Raw genomic sequence first — 19,120 nt, 5'->3', positions numbered from 1 at the left:
AGTAGCCAAACTGTCCAGTAGAAGGCGTTTTGCCGAAACGCGTTGACAGACATCTTACTCGGGACTCTGGATTACCTGTATAAGAAAATAAACTCATGAACTAAATACGAGCGCTCTGGAATTAATTGATTTCGAGATTTGGGAGATACGTGATGGGATCGGTGCAGCCGTCAGATGGCTATCAGTCCATCTGTTGAAGAAATAATATATATATATATATATATATATATATATATATAAATTCTAAACAACTTATATATATATATTATAATTATATATATATATATATATATATACATATATATATATATATATATATATATATATATATATATCAATTGTAAGTAACTAATAAACCATAAAAAAGAAACACTTACCTATAAGTTGTTTAGAATTTATATATATATATTATAAATTCTAAACAACTAATAAACCTTTAGAATTGATATACTAAACAACTAATAAACCATTAAAAGAAAAACTTGCCTTCAAATTCATTGTTCAGGCAATTGTTATTCAGGCAAAATTGTTGTTTAGACAGTAGTTGTTCAGTACTTTGTTGTAGAGACTTTTTAGTTGTTTAGTAGTTGTGGTTTAGGCAAGTAGTTTGTTTAGGACCTAGTTGTTCAGGATGTTTACCTGACCTGAGGCTTAAACTGCTGTCTTTGGGAGGTTCAGGCAGGACCTCAGCCAGAGGTAATGGCATAACAGGTGCCCTGCACCCCAATTAATGCTCCCTTCCACTACTCAGCCAAGTAGTGGGGGACCCATTTCCATTGCCTTGCTCCTTGTAGGACCCATGACACATATGCTATCACACTAGCTACCACACTAGCTAAGTGTATAATTACTTTAATTAAAGATTGCAAGCGGCATTCCACCCTACTTCCTCGCTAATTGCTACATTCAGGCAGCTGTTCGTTTTATGGGTGGGTGAGGATGGTTTCTGGGTGGGATCCAACTGGGGAGTTAGGCATTAAGCGCCAGAAATAGGGTAAGTACTATGTGTGCTCACTAGGTTTACTGAATGTTGCACACTGTAATAAAGGATTCAGGCGGTGCCAAGGCCATGCTTGCCCACATGGTTGAGAACAGTGGGCAGGCACTTGCTCTTCTGGTTCACATCCTGCTCTGGCACTGATTGCACGCACTGTTCTGCCTGGTAGCAGGATTAGAAAGCAACAAAACAAAGGACCCATTCACAGAATAGTAAATCTGTGCTCGTGAATTTACATCTCCAACAGAATGTAGGTTTAATACTTTCTGGAACTCACAAACATTTCCAGGAACATGAACACAAAACAATGCCAGCAGGATTCTTCCCACTCTGCGGAGTTCTCAACGATGGAGAACTCTGCGCAGTGGGGAACAGAATTCTATGTACAAATACACTCTTTTGGCCCCCTGTGGAGAAACCTCTTTTCATACATCCCCAACAAATTTGAGGGTGACCCATTCAACTACAAACCCTAGAAAGCGATTTACAAAGCCCTTGTCTGGAGTCAAAATCTAACCCTTTCCAGACTGAAGAGGGGAAGGACAGGAGCTGGGGAATGCTGACAAACAGCTCCTGTGCTTTTGCAAACTAGCAAGGCGACCCATGCCTTTGAAACCCTGCGTTCCTAGTTCCAGGGGTGGCTCCTCCGTTAGGGCAGAGGAGCGTCGCCCCCCGCCAGCAGCAGGAGCTGCAAAACCTTTGAAAATAAAACAATAATAAACCACGTTTATTATCGTTTTATTTTCAAAGAGTGCGAGGCCATCAGGGTGACGAGCGTAAGGGGAGTGCACAGGGCACTCCCCTCAGTGCGCATGTATGTTTGGCCGCCCGTCTCGGCCGGCCAAACACACATGCGCACAAAGGCTCTCTCCAGCTCGGCATTGTGTTGCCGAGTTGAAAAATGCCAGCCCAGGATCCCAGTCTGAGTTGGAGTGCTCAGCCAGGGCGCTCCAGCCAATCATAACGCTGCTTTGAGCAGCGTCGTGATTGGCCTCAGAGCAGGCTGGGAGCCTGCAGTGCAGTGGAAAGTGTCTGCGACGTCCGGGTAAGTTTTTCTTTTCTTAATTTATATTTTCTTTTTATTTTATCCTCCCCAGCCCCCGCACCCCCCACTTTTCAAAGTCGCTAGCCGCGACTGCCTAGTTCTAGATCACAGATTCACAGGTTCGGAGAACTACGCACTCATGAAGGAGATCTTTGCACGGGTAAAAGAGTGTACACCTGGCAGCAATCATTATATGAATCGCTGGCAGGCCTAAAAAACGTAAATTTACGTTTATGACTAAATTTACTTTGGTGAGTAGGGCCTTAATTGTTTCTGAACGAAAGATCCCCTTGCTGAACTTCTTCTGTGTGCGTGAGAAAGAAAGTGAGTTAGCTCTTTCCAGACAACTGTCCCAGACGGATGATCTTTATGGCAAACCAAAACTAGGAAATCCTAGTTCAATTAATGTATATAGGCCAGGACAGATTCCTGGGCCAATGGGATTCAGGAGCAAATGAGCAATATTTGCTACCAGTATTGTCTGTTGTCCAAAGAACCACAGAAATCAGGCTCTACGGCAAGCTTACCTTATTGCTGTGGTTCTTCTTTTTAGGTCTGGCTTGGATACAGTTTTAGCTGTTTACAAATCTTTTCAAACATACTACACTATTTCAAAAACTGCTATGAATAATACTTATGGAACAAAGTAGCTTCGGGCTAGCCTCCTTTAGCCATTGGTTTTCTGGAGTGTCATTTCTATTGTTGGTCAGCCCACAGAATATCTAACAAAGGCCCTCATTCTTCAAGGGACCCTAAGATGGAATGCTACTACCTGGCCGGCAGCACTGATTCTGGCTGGTATCACCAACACTTTTACCGCCCATCACAAATGTTTGATTCCGGAGGGGGGAATAACTTGCCAGGCCTGGAATTACCAGGCCCGTTACTACATGTAGTTTGCAAATTACAGGCCATTTTTCCATATACATTTTCCACCTGCTATTAGGTTTTGAAAGGTGTGTTTTCAACACCTGTTAAAATTCATATTTGTGCTGGGTAATAATTCAGTTAAAAAAAACCCATACAAAGTTACCAATCCGCATAGCTCAGTTTGAGGGAAAGTGGGTCGTAGAGTTTGGGAATCAGTCAGCCCCTTCCAGGCACTGGCTTTGATAGGAGTGTCAGCTTTTAGACCAGCCATTGGATATGTGACATGCCGCTAATGTTAAATTTCAGCAATTTGCCTGTGCATGGAAGCCTGTGTTTGAATAACAAGGACAACCCTATCTGCCCACATGGACCAAGGAGGGTATATATCAATATAACATCAGTCCGTGGGACTCATTCAAAAGAGGTATCTTATTAGAATTGCTAGGACGTATTCATCGGACTAAAATGAATCACAAAGAAGAACACAGGACTGGTGTAGTTTGCATCTTGTGATGTTTTGACTCTGTGTTCCATCTCAGACACATAAGAAGGTATCACTCTTGAATGATCCCATGGTACAGTTGTTATTAATACATGTACATGGCAGCCTGGCATTGGATTTGGCATGAATTGTGTGTGCTTGCCTTGGCAGTGCCAGACTATTTTGATCATTCTTTGTTTTACAGACTCACAAAGGAAGGTATTCTTAGAGCAGCTGGTTGCGTGTCAGGAGCGCTTTCCAGTTGCATGCACCGTGCTCCATTGACACTGTTGTCAAGGTTGGCTGTGTTGCTTCGTGTTACTGACCTGGTTTGCATGAATGTCAATTCGCCAAAATGCCAGATGTGGCTGAGGTGACCTCGCATGTCATTTAACCTTTATTTTCACTATCACACGCAAACTTACACATACACACACATTTACACATAAACACACTCGTCCTCACATAAAGACACTTTCATTCACAAGCGAGCATACAACATACATTTTAAATCATGTTTTACTTACCTCAGCTGCCAGAGAGGGTCCGATCCCAGCAAATTGTAATTCATTCTGTATCACACTTATTGTGAATAATAAAATATATATCACTCTCAGTGGGATAAAGAATTGTTAAAAAAAAAAAAAAAACAAGGAAAGTTTGGCTGTCCTTGGGTGCCTGGCACTGATTTTGCTACCTCTCAGGCCAGGGGTCGCCAAGGCGGTGCCAGGGGTCGCAGGGAGCAAGCCAGGGGACGCATTTGCGACTCCTGGGGACCCCTAAATGACATCCTTGCTGGTATGCCTTTAGTTTCCAGATCCGAAATGTTCATGTTTCTCATTTTATTCTTAGCTCTGTGTGAAAGAATTTTAACAGCGGTTCATCATAGATAGCAAAACACGCAGGACTGCAGGAATTTACGTTTTACAAGGATGCCTTTTGTCATGTTCACGCTTCTGAAGTCAAGGTCGAGGCCTTTTGTTTCCATCTGTAGGCATCTAAGTTTGCACAGAGCGTACTCATTAGGAAGGCTGCCTTCTTTGGCCCAGCAGTAAACAAGCATTGCATTCCAAGTTGTCATGCACTGGGGAGGAGGCAGTGCTGTGTTTACTCGTCTCCATGGCTTCTGGAATTGTGCTTCCACTAAGACATGTTTGCATGTTTAAGGTGAATGCCTTCTTTGGATCTTTCCACTGTCTCTGCTTCTTTTTAGTTCTCTTATCTATCTTTAGTTATCTTTCTCTAAGGTCTCAGTATCTCTAGTCCTCTGTCTCTCTAGCTCTAAATCTTTCTCTCTAGTTCCCTTTTTCTCTAGTTCTCTCATCCAGTTCATTGTTTCTCTGTAGCACTCTCTCTCTAGTTCTCTCTTCAGCTCTCTCTCTCTCTCTCGAAAATCAGCAGCCTGGACAGACACTGCAGTGCAACTATTTTATATTGATGTTATGTTTGCACCAACCTGACAAATCCGGATCGAACAGGAACAGTGCAGATTTCACTTTCCTGAACTGACTGACAACCACAGAAAGGATACTATGATAGTCAGCCACAGATGAGGGGAAAGAGGAATGGCACAAGGGAGAAAAAACGCATGGAAAAAAATGGTCTCTGCATGCAAATGTCAGGTGGTAGGATTTCTTTAGGACTACATTTCTCCTATAGCATTATATAGTGGCACCTGTCTCAACAGTAAATGGACGTTAAGCATTTGATTTTGCAAAATAGAGGCATAAGAATTAGGAAGTTAAGACTGCGTCAACTTCATTGGACTAGATAAAAGGTACTTCCTTTATGAAGTGGTTTGACTATCTCAGAAAACTGATGAATGGTCCTTCAGTCAAAAATGGCAGTCTGTAAGCCCGTGGATCATGGCAACTAAACACAGCACTGTTTAGCCATTTAAACCAAAATCGTGTGTGAAACACACCACTTGCGGATGTGGTTAAGAGAGTCATAATGCAATGCAGGTATCCCGCAAGTGCCCTCCCTATGTGCACCACTGTATTGCTGAAGGAATGTAAAAATGCGAAACTTCAGTGGATCACTGTACTGGCTACATAGATCTATGTGTAATCAGCATGACACAAGTTCCAATTCTAGTGAGATGGAGAGATTTCAATGTAGCCAGCAAGTCATAGGTTCTAACCCCGGAGAATGATCAGCGGGCCAATGCACGTCCTGGACCAGTCTCTGTGTAAACTGCAGGTCAGAGGTTCTAACTCCAGAAGAAATGCTAAGTGGTTTACGAGATCTACTGCAGGGATCTGCGTGTGAGCAATTGGTCAGAGGTTTCATTCCTGGTGAGGCAGTCTCTGGTAGGGTTGCCAAAACAGCTTGAATTCTATTGGCAAGACCACGATGTAAAAAATAAGAGAATGTAAAAAACAAACAGATTTACTTAACACTACTGCCAACCCATCGCTCTAAATCCAGTTAACCCCTAAAGTTGCCCCATTTTATGACATGTTTCCCTGCAACTGTGGCCCTTTCTAATTCTTGCCTAGGTACCTTTAGCTGGGGCACTGGAATTAAGCTATTTTGCAACTGTAGCTTTTTATGCATGATTGTTGATGTACAACACATAACCAAGTAACTTCACTTCTGATGCACAATTTGCATCCTTCAACTAAAACATTTTTTTTTAGTTCAAAGAATCACAAAGGACTAAAACAAACAAACATTGGCAAAGCCAGTAGGTCTTGTCTGTGTATATTATTGGCTTTGACAACGTTTTTCCCCCAAATGGCTACAGCAAAGGCATGCACATCCCCGCAGCCATATTTTACGACATTTTTATTAAAGTGTAAGAAAATGCATTTGAAGAGTATCACCGCAGATGTCCTGCCATAGAAGTATGAGTCTCTCCAGTGGTCATATTTTAATGTCTTTTCTTATGATTGAAGGAAATACATTTAGAGATGGCCACTGTGGTCGCATGCATCTAAGGCAGCCATCTAGGAATTTCTTTTCTTTAAGTATAAGAAAATGTCTTAGAAGACACCCTGTGTGTGTGTGCCCGTGCATGCACATGCATAAGTGGCCATCTTGGAATATGTTGAAAACCAATTTAAGATGGACACCCATGGATGCAGGCAGGGCAGCAGTCATAGCGAGATAGTTACCGGGTGGGCAAGCCGGTGCTGGGGCAAAGTAATTTTAACAAATAATGTGGAATGGGGTAGATTAGGATGGAGTAGGAAGAGATGTTGATGGATCGAAGATAGTCACTGTGACGCACTGCAGTGCAAGGTCTGACAGTAGGGTTAGGACGCATGACTTCCAATTAAAACACTGCAAATGCAAAGCACCTGGTGAGACAAATACTGGTGTTGGGAGGAAAGCCATTGAATTAGGAGCAGGTATGTGAGATAGACAAGAAAACCTTTCAGTCATGAGTAATGTAGGGACCTGCATCCCACCCAGTTCGGGGGGAGGGGCAGGCTTCCTCATCCAAGGGGGGCCCATCGGCACTTGTGATGGCTTGAAAAGCAACAGCTCAGGGAAGCTGTTTTTTCACAGAGCTAAAATAAAGAATATGAGCAACATTTTTGCTTTAATGTTGCTGATTGTTCTGCATCCCATGGGCATCACATACCCTCAACCAAGGGCTCGAAAGGGGTCACTGGCCCCTTTGACCATGTATCAGAGGCATAACACAGACCCCTGCAGCCCTTGCAGCGTGGGGAGATATCCATTCTTGGGGGCCCCCGTTCACCTAAAGGCCAGTGAATATTATTGTGATATTGGAGATTAATGTGCCCTTCATCATATACTGCAGGGAAACCCCATCATTTTGCGTTATGCAAGGTAAGGGGCTCACCCAGAGCCCCCTCTATGTATTGTATTATTAACAATAGTTCCTTGACAGGAGTTGGTTAATCCTTCTGTTTACTAGATCTATAAACGTGGCACACATGATGCCGTGTCCAGGCCACCTTTTGCAGATTCCATTCTCACCTTTTAGTTGCTGTATTTGAGGGTGGAACTGGTACTAACTAGTGAGATGAAAGTTCTGCACAGAATATGCTTCATACTTTGCCATTTCTTGCCTTGTAATTAAGTCAGCCTAGTAGCATAATTTGGTCCTCTATTCCGGCATAATAGCAGTTGCTGTACATTTTCCTTAAATCTGCCACTGCCTTGCTGGGTCACCTGCCTTTGTTTTTGTGCCTGTGAGTTAGAATGGAGAGCAGCCAGCCTCTTTTGTGCAGTCCTAGCATGGGCGCAGAGAGTGGTATGGGGGACTCACTAATACAGCGGTTGTTAACCCTTAGACTTCAGTGATCCACCACTGAATCACTACAGGAAGCCAGGAACCTCCACAATACCAATATTACCACTCTGAACCTGAAAATAAGATACATAAATACAGCACCAAGTATGCATCAAATAAAGACACAAATTCTGAAATCTTTTATTTAATTCAAAAACAAAAAAATTCAAAAATCAAACTTTTACATTTATTGTGGAGGCTCGAGCTTTTCAAAAAATGTTGTTTTAATTCTAAAATATGAAGCAATATGCTAGACTCTTCTGTCACTTTGTGCCTGATCATGAGTTGGGCAGTTAATTCCGAACCGTGTCTAAAACCCGGTTTACACACAGGTGGGAAGTACGAGTTGTTAGGTATTTAATGCATCTGATAATTATTGGATGCATTGAATAATTCAATCTTCTTTAAAATGTCGGCAGATGAAAACCTGCGGGAATTTATTGGGGGACCACCACACAATATTTACTGTATTATGCAGACTTTGGTGTTTTAAACACCAAAATCTGCATATTATTCTCCAACAACTCGTAGTAAGTGCTATTTATTGCACTTGTGGTATTGTTATTTGTAGGGTGACCGGGCATCACGGATTTTCTGAGAAAGTCCTCGTTTTTCACCAGCTGTCCCTGCAGATTTTGACAAATTTGGCTCATGCCCTGTTTTTAGAAAGGACCAACTTAAAACAGGAGGAGGCAAGTTTTTATGTGCTCAAAGGCAGGATGAGTTTGCAGGTCTTAATCAGAACACAGTTTAATTAATACCTATGATGCTGGGTTAAAAAAGTTGTTTTTAATTTAGTTCCTTAGTGCCTCTGCTATCTCGATTCTGCCTATCATTTCAGTCATTTTGTGCCTCTCAGCTGAGTCTCAAGTGCACTCTTTTTTTATGTTTGGCTAAATGCCCCTATTTTTAGGTCGAGCGCGCAAGCATTCTGACGTGTTGTAATCTATCTGTGGGCTTTCAACCACACCCACTGCACACCCAACATATCACTCGTTCGTGGGCTTGCCTTTAAAAAATCCTTTGTTATCATTGGTAAATGCCATACATTTGTCCCTCCTTAGGGCAGTTTTGTTACTGCCTTGTCCATCGACCCTGATACATGGATAATTGCACTTTTGTCGATATGTTTGACTGCAAGCAAACTTTTTCCTTTTGCGTCTCTCCTTCGCGATAATGGCGGCCGTGGCCCTTTGAATTGGCTTGCTTATTTCAACTGTTTTACTTTTAATTTTCAATTTATTTGGCAAGAAAAGTTCAGTTAGGAATTTACAGAGCTAATAGCTTTAACTCAAACAAACGTGAGACCCATTGCATTGCAAATACTTGTAAGTTTTCAAAGTCTGGTCACCCTAGTTAAACCACATAAACTCATTATCAGGGCCCCAATGTCTTTTTGTCCCAATGCATGCTCTTTTTGTCAGCACATATCAGTTCTTCAATTGACGCCACCAATTATGTACATATATAATTTACGAATCTGCTTCTACTATTTAGTTTGCTAACAGTCGCAAAATCTAGGTTAAGAACCACTGCCTAATGCACTCACAGGGAAGTGGTCTTAGCGCTCTTTATGAAGCGCTGCAGAGGTGAGTAATATTTTAGGCACACTTCATCCTATTGCTGACCTTTACTTACTGGCACCTTTTTATAGACATTTGTTTTGGGGCCTTTCTTAGGTTGAAAATATTCTAAAAATGGAATCAGAGACAAACGGATGGGAGGAGTAATATGAAAGCAAAAGTAAGGTAGGGGCTTGCGGTGCTAATGGGTAGAAAGTTAGATGACCACGTCTGGTGAAATCGCGTGTCTTTACTGTAAGTGTACCAAATTTTTGTAAACAGCGTATTTCCAACACAATATTAGTGAATATGCTGCCCTAACTTCTTTTTTGAGATGCAGGTATATTCTCGCTTCAGCATAGAAAATCAAATTTGTGAATGCAAGAGTTTAAGCCAATCACGGCTAACTGAGCTGGTGATTCGAACCAATCAGTGGGAGGGATGGGTCTAACCAGTGACGCAAAAATCTTGTAGGCTAATTCAAGAGTTTTGATGTGAAAGAAAGTTGCCCCGGTTGGAACGTTGTGTATCTTTGTCGGAACCTCGGGTACCTGCGCTCCTCTCTCGCTCTCCGAAGGCGTCGCCAGGGCTGGGAGGTCGGAAGGCGGCCGGTCCCCAGGCCCGGGGCTCCATGGCTGCCGCTCTGAGCACGGATCCTCGCTGGCCGGTGGCTCTGGAGCAGGCGGAGGGCACGGAGGGGCTTCCCCGCGCCTTCCTGCAGAGCCTGCGGACGCTCTTTGATATCCTGGATGACGGGCGGCGGGGCGCGGTGCACATCCAGGAGATCGAGTCCCGCTGGCAGGGGGCGGACACGCTGGAGCTGCCCCGTGGGGTCTTGGATTGCCTGCGCCGGGCGGCGCCCCCCAGCGGTCTGCTCACCTTCGAGCGCTTCGTGCGTGGACTTCGAAGCTCGCTTTCTAAGGCTGAACTGGGTCAAGTCCGCGCAACTAACCCCGGGGGCGGCGACGAGAATAACGGGAGGCCGGGCCCGGTGCGTGTTAAGCCGGGCAAGGAGAAGCACTGGGGGGTCATCCAGCAGCTGTCAGAGGAGCCCAAGGGGGGCGTGAGGAAACCCCCTCCCCTGGGGGTTCGCTATATGAACGGCGCCTCCGAGGTCGTGCACCGGGCAGCAGACAAGCCTCCTAGCCCTCAGGAGGGGGCGGCCCTGCAGCACCGACCAGTCCCTGACCGAAGGGGTCCGCTGTGGACCCAGAACGGAGCCACAGGTAATCACAGGGGCCCTTTATTGAGCCCATTGCGGTGTGGCTCTCCTCACCACCGTGCTTAAATTTATTACCCATGCAAGTAAGTGCCCATCGCTACCCTGCACACACATTCACACAGCTATATTGTTACTTTCTTGTTTTAGAAGGATGTTGCGATTTTGATATGTGAGACCGTCTTCACTTAAACACCCCGAGTGCTTATGGAAGACAAGTGCATGTTTCCTCATGAAATGAGTGGTTCTTCTGTGCAGTGCTTGCATGTGAAAGACCACCCATGCGGGGGGCTCTTGACTGCCCCTCTGGTTCTAGTGGACAGTGCCCTGCTCAAAGCAAGGAATTCGCCATACTGCTTGGAGGCCAAGCATCAAACACTATTAGGTTTACGAATGCATTTACTCTAGATCTTGTAACACATACATGATTGTAAAGGGACCGCAGCGCTTCATAGATAGAAAAACTAAAATCCAGCTTACCAGTACCAGAGTGGGGCACAACCTAGTCGAACACACAAGGACCAAGGAGTATCGGACTAGACATCCTAAGCGGTCTGAGGGTAATTTTATTAAGATATTTTCCTGTGGTTAGAGTCTGGCATGGAAACAGGCGAGTGACCGGTTTAGTGTTTATTCCTTTGCGTGCGTGGGATCACTGCCACTTGTGCACCTTGGATTTGTTGATGACGTACTCCCCTGCTGGTTCTGGTATTGTGATGAGAGATGGCAAGAGTGTGTGGCCACTAAACAATGCTAACCTGGGCTACCAGTAATTTAAATGGGCATATCATACATACCATTTGGATTCGGTATTAGGAAGGGACGCCCTTGACACCCCCCTTCGTAAAACCAAATTGCGAAACCCAAAGTTACTGAATCGCAGTTTGGGCTTTGTACATCCCCAAAAACATTTACCAAGTTGCAAACGGGCCGATTCTGCGAATCGGCCCGTTTGCGACTTGAAAAATGCTTCATACATCTGGCCCTTGACTCATATGCAGCCAGGCTGAGTGGAACAGAAGACGCAGTTCTGAGTTGGGGGGGAGGGGGGGAAATCCCACTGGCTCTTTATACTGGTCCTTGCTGGAAGTAAGGTCACCCTTCCAGCTCTGAGGCATCACCACTTTGTAGTTTTAATGCATCTGTTTACTATGATTTTTGTGCACTGAATTCAGGAAAGGGCAAAAAACTTGGCTTTTTCGAATGAGACCCATTTTAAGCGACTGGATACTTCCGCAGGTGACACGCCACACTCTACAGATGATTGATTGATTATCTGTGATTTGAGCTTTGGAAGAGTCTACGTCGGGGACCAGAGAGGATGTGGAAAATTGATCTGCGCACCCCTGACAAGCTTTCCCCTTAGTTTCTCTGAGGAGCTCCATCTTAGTTAGGCTGTGAAGGGTGCTTAAGGTCTTACTTGGCCTGTGTTTGTTCAAGATCTAAATGCTGCAAGCAGCTTTCCCAGCCTGCAACAGATTTACCTTTTATAGAGTCATTGAACATAATGTTTGTCCCTCTCTGAAGAGGGAAGAAGGCCTCTGCCTTTTCAGTAGTAGTCTGAGGGTGTGCTCAGTATGGGTTACATATGGAGTTGGGTTCCGTGGGTTTATAAAGCTGAAAGTTGCTGGAGAACTGAGAAGTTCCACCTGAAAGGGCTGGCAAGGCCAGGAGGCTTGTAGCAGGTGCTGTAATGGGTGTGGAGAGCCACCTCTGTGCGGGGGCCTGTGTTTTGGATTCCTGGCAAGGGTGTGTGCGGGTTGTAGGAGGGCTCTTTACCTTGCTATCCTCACCTATTCACTTTCGGTCAACACTTTTTAGTCCGTATTTATGGGATACTGTGTTTGTTGAACACAGGTCCGAGGCTTACAGCTCCTTGCTGTTGCTGTGCTTTTCATGGTCCCCTCGAGCTGTTCTCACCATCTGCCAAAGGAAGCTCTCTTGCTATGGTGACCTGTTTTGCATTGTTTGACCGGTGACGGGTGCTGTTCTGCAGGGGGCCTGGTCTTTATTCAACATTCTACGCAGCAGTTCTTAACCTTTTGACGTCTGAGGACCCTTGCTTATTCATTGCAGGAACCCGGGGACCCCCACTGAATCATTATTGGACCCCACTGCATCATTACTGGAAGTCAGGGAACAAGGCCTAACTGTTTTTGAAGATTTGAACCACATAACAAATTACAATACATAAACAAGCATTCATCCTACAAATGATGAAATAGATTGTTGTCACAAACAAATATAACAAAAGTCAATTTTATTAGGAGGGGTGGAGCATTTCTAAATTTAATTGAGGCCACTTATTGTTCATCTTCTAATCTGATGATGGACTTGCTCTGCCCGACGAATCAATCTAAGGACATTTTTAGCCTGAAATTCCTTCACCTTTACAGAACATTTTAAGATTTTCAAGTGTGCATTTAGCTTCTGTATTCATATATACTTTATGAATCTATTTAATATTATTTAAGCTGTCTCGAACCTCCTGGGTAGGGTTCGCGGACCACCAGGTGTTCCTGGACCACAGGTTAAGGACCACTGTTGTTGTTGTTGACACCTCATTTTTTTTTTCTTTTTTAGGATTTCAAAAAGATGTACTGAAGATGCCTCCTTTGTATTAGGCATATTAAAAAATATGTTCTCTCAGGAGTGAACCTATTGTTTGATGTGTTTATACTACCTGGTTCTAAGGGTTATAGGGTTAACCCTGTTTATTGTTACTCCTCTGCATGATGAGCATTGTATGTTGACACGTAATGCCAACATGCGCGTGTACTTGTAATTGTGTAGGGTGATTCGTTCTAGCTTCATTTCTTCTTTCTGTTGTTCAGTCCTCGTACCTTTCTGTTTCTTCTCCCATTTCATGCAGTCTAGTCTCTGATTGCTGACCTTTTTAAAAATTGTAAAAAAAAATCTTACCAGAAATGCAGGTCTAGTAACTTGAATAATCTTCTCTACCTAACTGTAACGCGCTTGGCACATAAACCGGTCTCAAATTGTCATCCTAGGCAAATAATTTATTTCACCAAGTATTCTTTTTCTTCATCATCATCACATGTGAGAGCACCTTCAAACATGTGAGTTTAGCATGTCTGCTGCACTGAAGCTCTTTTGTTTGATTCAATAGTCTCAACTTATGCTCCATGTGTAATACTAGATTTTCTGGTTAATGTCTTCCATTGCTGCTCTTCAGAAACATCTAATTCTATTAATCTTCCATTCCTGTCTTACTTTTCCCAGTGTGATCCCTCTCTTTAATAGGTTTATCCAGGTCTGGGCATCTGACTTTGGAGGTGATGGGATCCACCTGGTTGCAGCTCTTGTCGGGGACCCCAGTGTGAAGCTGGGTGTTTTGGTTTGTAAAAGTGTAAACTGGTTCTCACGGCTTTTGGGATGACGCTCTGGAGGATTGTGTAAGTGTGCAGAAGTGCCAATTCCATCCCACATAATGAGACCAAAGGCACCGCTATGGCATCCTGACAACATGGTATTTATCTTTCAAGCAAGTAGGATTTAAACGGACTGATTCAACAGATTACCGTGGCACTGATTACAGGTGGTGGAGTAGGATCAGTGGGGCTTAACACAGTAGGTGAATGGGAAAAGTTTGGGTTGTAATAGATTGATTTTGCCAGTATTCCGTTATATGTAGCAGATAATTTAGGAATCAAATGCACCAGGTTCTGCAGCCGACAATGGGCACGAGGTGCGAATGGGACCAATTTGGTTTATCTTGAGGATTATGCCATTCCTTACACCTGTGAGGGCTTTTTTGGCTCGGTTGATATTCTGTGTCTGTTTTGAAGGTCTTCTTAAAAAAGATTCCAGGTGTCCGAGGTTCCTCATTGTCCTTCTTGAGTGGGACAGTTGTGTCGGGTCTCGGGCGAGAAGTGTGCAATTCTAAACACTTTGGATTATGTCATAAAGGGGTGTTTCTATTTCAAATGCAGGCAAGAGTTTACTTTGAGGTGCACCAGTTTGGAAAGAGTCTAAGAACTTAGGCTGGGGCAGCTAACTGAGGTGACATAATCACGTCATGAAGGTGGCGAGCAAAGGTAAGGTTGAATAAAATGGTTTGCGGGGCGTGGGCCTCTCCGCCTCTCTGAAAACCCTGATGGAGTTGTGCAATAGATGGAGGCAGTAAAGTTGGCTTCCTTCATGTTGAAATTGGTAATGGTAATTTTCTAGCATTATCGTAAAATATAAAAATGTCGAGGAAATTGGGATTCCTACCAAGAGGATGGCAATCATGAAAAGGAGAGGTTTTAGAAAGCTAGCAGTTTTGGTGAAGGAGACACCAATGGAAAGGCTGGGAGAGTAAATTCTTTGTGATGGTGAAGTGATCACTGCTATAATATGATTTATTTTTTCATTAGTCTTATCAAAGTCAGTGTCTGACCATTCTAATTTAGGTATTTGAAATGTCCATGCTTAACAGACAGGTTCAGCTCAATCTTTGTTTTAATATTTTGTGTTTGGAAATGGTTTTGAAAGGAATGGTTTCTTGGGTCTGATTTTTTTTTTTTTTTTTAGAATGGCAGATAATTTGCGGGGTATTTACCAGCATTATCTTCTCAATATGTTTTTGAGACAGTCGATTCTCTTACCTTATGGCCTTTATGCTGAACATTGTGGCCCATTGGTGCGAAAAGGCAGATGTCGTAAGAATTTTTGCAGCATGGGGACAGACTGGCTCAAGCTGCTCTATGCTTATGATTTTTGGCAAGGCGGTGCCTCACACCCCCTGAAATACTATACCGTCTTGAATCAATGCCTTCTTCCGTAAAAATAAATAATAATACCAAGGATCTTTTAGGAGGATCAAACTTGTTCTATTCGTACCACAGACTCTGGTGTTAATTTAGAGCAGCGTTTGAGAGCGGGGGCTGTTTTTGGTCAGACAGATACCTGGGGCCTGTTTTGCAATTTCTGTGCAGACCGGTATCCATTTAGCCTCTTGAGTGTCCCATAGCCTGCCGTGGATCCCACCCAAGTGTGAGATCGTCCACCATCTCCTTCCTGATGTTTTCAGAATGTTTAAAAGCATTTGTGGCTTTGGGATAGCACAAGAGCCCAGGGCGGGGTCCTCTATAGTGTAAACTGGTTCTACTAGAGTGGAATGCACTTCTGTGGTATCCGCATAGTCTCGTGTACTCTGAAAATATAGTACTATGCCTACGCCTTGAAATGCTTGACCATGCTGTGCTTGAACACCTTTTACAAATAAATAAATATCAGTTACTGGGTTCTGTGATGGCTACTTTCCCCTTCATTGTGGATGTCAGTATGTCTCAGAAGGAACTGGCACCCAGGGGATGCTTCATGCACTCTAGAGATGCGCTCTTTATTTTATAGAGCTCTACACATTGCCTTGCTGCTGCTACAGAGCACTACACTTTGTGAAAGGAGATGTGAGTCCAGAGGGCAAGTGCCTTTCTAACATTCTTCATCACAGCTCCCTTAGGGGTCTAGTTCAAACATGGATAAGTGCGAACATTTGTTTTTTCAGATTCCTCTTGATGCACATCTATTTTGGTCCTCACCTCCACTTTGGATTAAGGGCTTTCCACAGCCTTGGACCCTGGAGTATTGTCTTCCTGTTACAGCATTTGAAGACTCTTTGAGTGACTGGGTGGACTTTACTGTGGTGGAAGAAGACCAATCTCAGCTGCGGTTTGGGGTAGGTGAAAGGTAATTGGCACAAATATAACTCTCCTGATTCCGTGACCTCGTTCTTTGGGCCCTTCTTGTTTAGAAGGCTTTCATACAGAGAAGTACACAGTTCAGGGCTATTGTAATGGATTCTTGGTTGCTGGGCAGTTTTCCAGTATGAAGTGGAATTTTGCATTGTGAAGGCTCACCTTATGTTGCACTAGGAGCTGAGCCTCAAGTCGCACGTAAACATTGAATGGTAGACAGGCAAGTTTAGATGCAGGTGACTCTGCATGGTCTGATTGACTTGTAGGCTGTGGGTGAAGAGGAAGGATCTGACCTCTTTCACGGTCACTGTACAGGTTCATCAAACATTTTCAATAGTATATTGTGATTCCCAGTATTATAGGGAATTTATAGTCCCAGGCTGCCTGTAGATTTTTTTTCTTGAAGAAAGATGCAGTGATGACAATCTTGGAACAGTTCCCACTAAAGGAGATGCTGAACATGATGCTTAGTCCGTTTCGTGTATAGGGAATAATTGCTTCTGAAATGTGGCTGGAAAGAACTCCACAGGACGGTTGCAAATGTTGATCTCATGGGCTAGGGTTGACAAACTCCTTTTTAATTGAGATATATAGATAAACTAATTAACAGAAACTGCTCACACAATGGCTCACAGCAGCCCTCAAGGGGTGGTGCGTCGAAACCGGCAGAGCACTCCGGTTAATTTCCATACAAAGTTCAAAACTTTCACAATAACGCACACTCGGTTAATGAAAAGACGGTAATATTTATTACTACACACAACGCGTTTCGGCTGTCAAGCAGCCTTGATCACGTGTATAATTCAACCAATACACATAACTTAAATATCCTCCAAACATAAACATAGAAACAGGACAGAGTATTTTTTCTCTTTCTCTAGTAAGTATACATAGGTAAAGAATACATTGTCTAATTAAATAGGAATAAATATATTTATATATATATATATATCTTTCTCTCTGCATAAACTGTTCTAATAAATTACAAAATTGTTAATAATCATGACAATATCAATATAAATATAATTATAAAATGAATGAATAAGAATACGGCTTGTATATACATATACCTAAAGTTTTTAAAATACAATATCAAAATTACATTCCCTCCCATTTATGCTAATAGACTTCACCTAGTAAATATATTATTTATATATAACACCTAATTTGCTAGATAATGTAAATATTATTATTTTACAGGAAAGCACATTCTCCATATAAAACTATTGCAAAACTACAGAAAAAGAGAAAGAAAAAACTTATCACTATTTCTAAATAATCAATACCCATAACACCTCGTGAAGAAAAAAGCAATAGTAATAATGTGTGTGTGTGTGTGTGTGTGTGTATATGTATATATGTATGTAGAGGAACAATTGGCAGAAAAGAAGAGCTCTTTTTTTAACACAAGCTTTTGGAGATTATCAGAGGGTGCTTGCAGTACTGTGGAACATGCCCTTTTTTGTCGTCTCTGTACTGATGAGCTCCTGTTAAATGTGGAAGTTCTTCTTGTGTTTAGTATGTGGCTTCTCCAATGTGTGTGTTGAGGTCTAGGCTGGCCAAATTGCACTGTCAGGCCTCCTGTCTTCATGGAATCCGGTCCAAAGAAGATTCTGTTCCATATTTGTGGGCTGTGCGGTTTCAGGGTACCTTGAGCCTGAAGCAAGGTGGACTTAGACACACACCTAAATCTTGACACAACTGAGTTCCAGTTTACTTATTCTGCACTAGCATAGGCCTGCTCCTCTTGAGTCATTGTGACAAGCCAAAAGTAATGTTGGCCTGCAGGGATGCTGGCCGTTCGTCCGCTTGTACCAGTAGTAGCAGCCTGAGGTTCTCTAGACACTAGCCTCATTATAGTTTAACCCCTTCGGTGCTGAGGATGGAATGGTTCGGTCCTCATCACACAACCACCAAATCCTTCTGGTGCTTACAGCAGAGGGATTTATTTGTTCTAAAAACAGCCTCAGGAGCTGAGAAAGAGCTTTCCCAGTTCCAAAGGTTGTTTTTTAGTTTTCACTGAATTGATGAGAAGTGCATATGGCGCACTGACATAATTTCAGTGAAAACGAAAGTGAAATGGGCTGATCGGCTCACTTTTACTTTTATTGCCTCCGTGCTCTGGGGCCTATATCAGGCAGATGGGAGAGGTATCATTGGAAAGGGGAGATTCTCCCCCCTTTCCAATGTTTCCCCTCCCTAGTAGATCCCTGTTTGGAGATAGCAGCAGGAGGGTCCTCTCCAAGCAGGGATCCACTCCACTAGGCACCAGGGAGATGGGAGATGCCCCTTGGGGAATGGCTTTTGCTCCCCATAATATTTTGGACAGTTCAGACTTTCTGCCCCCCGGGGGTGGGGTGGGTGTGTAATTGCACGCACAAAGCCCATTAGGCACCAGGGATTTTTTTATTAATTACAACCTAGGGGTGGGTGCTGCCCAAAATGGCCATGCCAATGCCCCTACACGCCAAAAACAAAAAAGTATTTCTCCCCCCGGGGGCAGAAAGCTCACTAGGCACCAGGGATTCATTTTTTTTTTTTGTAACTAGGGGTGCCCAAAATGTGCATGCTAATGCCCTCCCCTCCCCAGACATAAAGAACAGTGGTCTTTCTGCCCCGCTTGGGGACAAATGTGAGTCATAACCCCGATCTGTCCCCTGCTGAGGCAGAAAGCCCATTAGACACCAGGTTTTTTTTTAATTTTAAAGAGGGGTGGGGTCTGCCCACTTTATGCATGGCCATGCCCCCACCCTACATAAATAGGGACCAAAGTCTTTCTGCCCCCAAGCTACCCCCCTGGTGGATAGTAAGTGCTTTAAATAGAGGGGTGGGGCTGTCCACCATCGACATGGTTATGCCCCCACCCTAACTGGGCAATAGTCTTCCTGCCCTTCAACCGCCCCCCCACACTCATGGACTAAGGCATCTCATCCCAATGGCAAGCAAAAGGACATTTGACTCTTGGGTTTTTGAT

The 19,120-nt window shown here is 43.6% G+C and overlaps 1 protein-coding gene across 1 annotated transcript in view; it reads left to right on the top strand.

Moving 5' to 3' along the window:
• Positions 1 to 9,722: 9,722 nt before the first annotated feature.
• SAPCD2 (suppressor APC domain containing 2) overlaps positions 9,723 to 19,120 on the top strand; it is a 70,089-nt gene continuing 60,691 nt past the window's right edge. Inside the window, exon 1 of the mRNA XM_069241457.1 lies at positions 9,723 to 10,451. Within this exon, the coding sequence (XP_069097558.1) occupies positions 9,857 to 10,451 (595 nt within the window). The 5' untranslated portion in view covers positions 9,723 to 9,856. The remainder of the gene's footprint in view (positions 10,452 to 19,120) is intronic.

The sequence above is a fragment of the Pleurodeles waltl genome, chromosome 6 (assembly GCF_031143425.1).
Source record: "Pleurodeles waltl isolate 20211129_DDA chromosome 6, aPleWal1.hap1.20221129, whole genome shotgun sequence".
In the NCBI taxonomy this organism is placed as follows: Eukaryota; Metazoa; Chordata; class Amphibia; order Caudata; family Salamandridae; genus Pleurodeles; species Pleurodeles waltl.
Note: the sequence above shows the minus strand (reverse complement) of the source record. Positions and strands in the feature narration are given on the sequence as shown.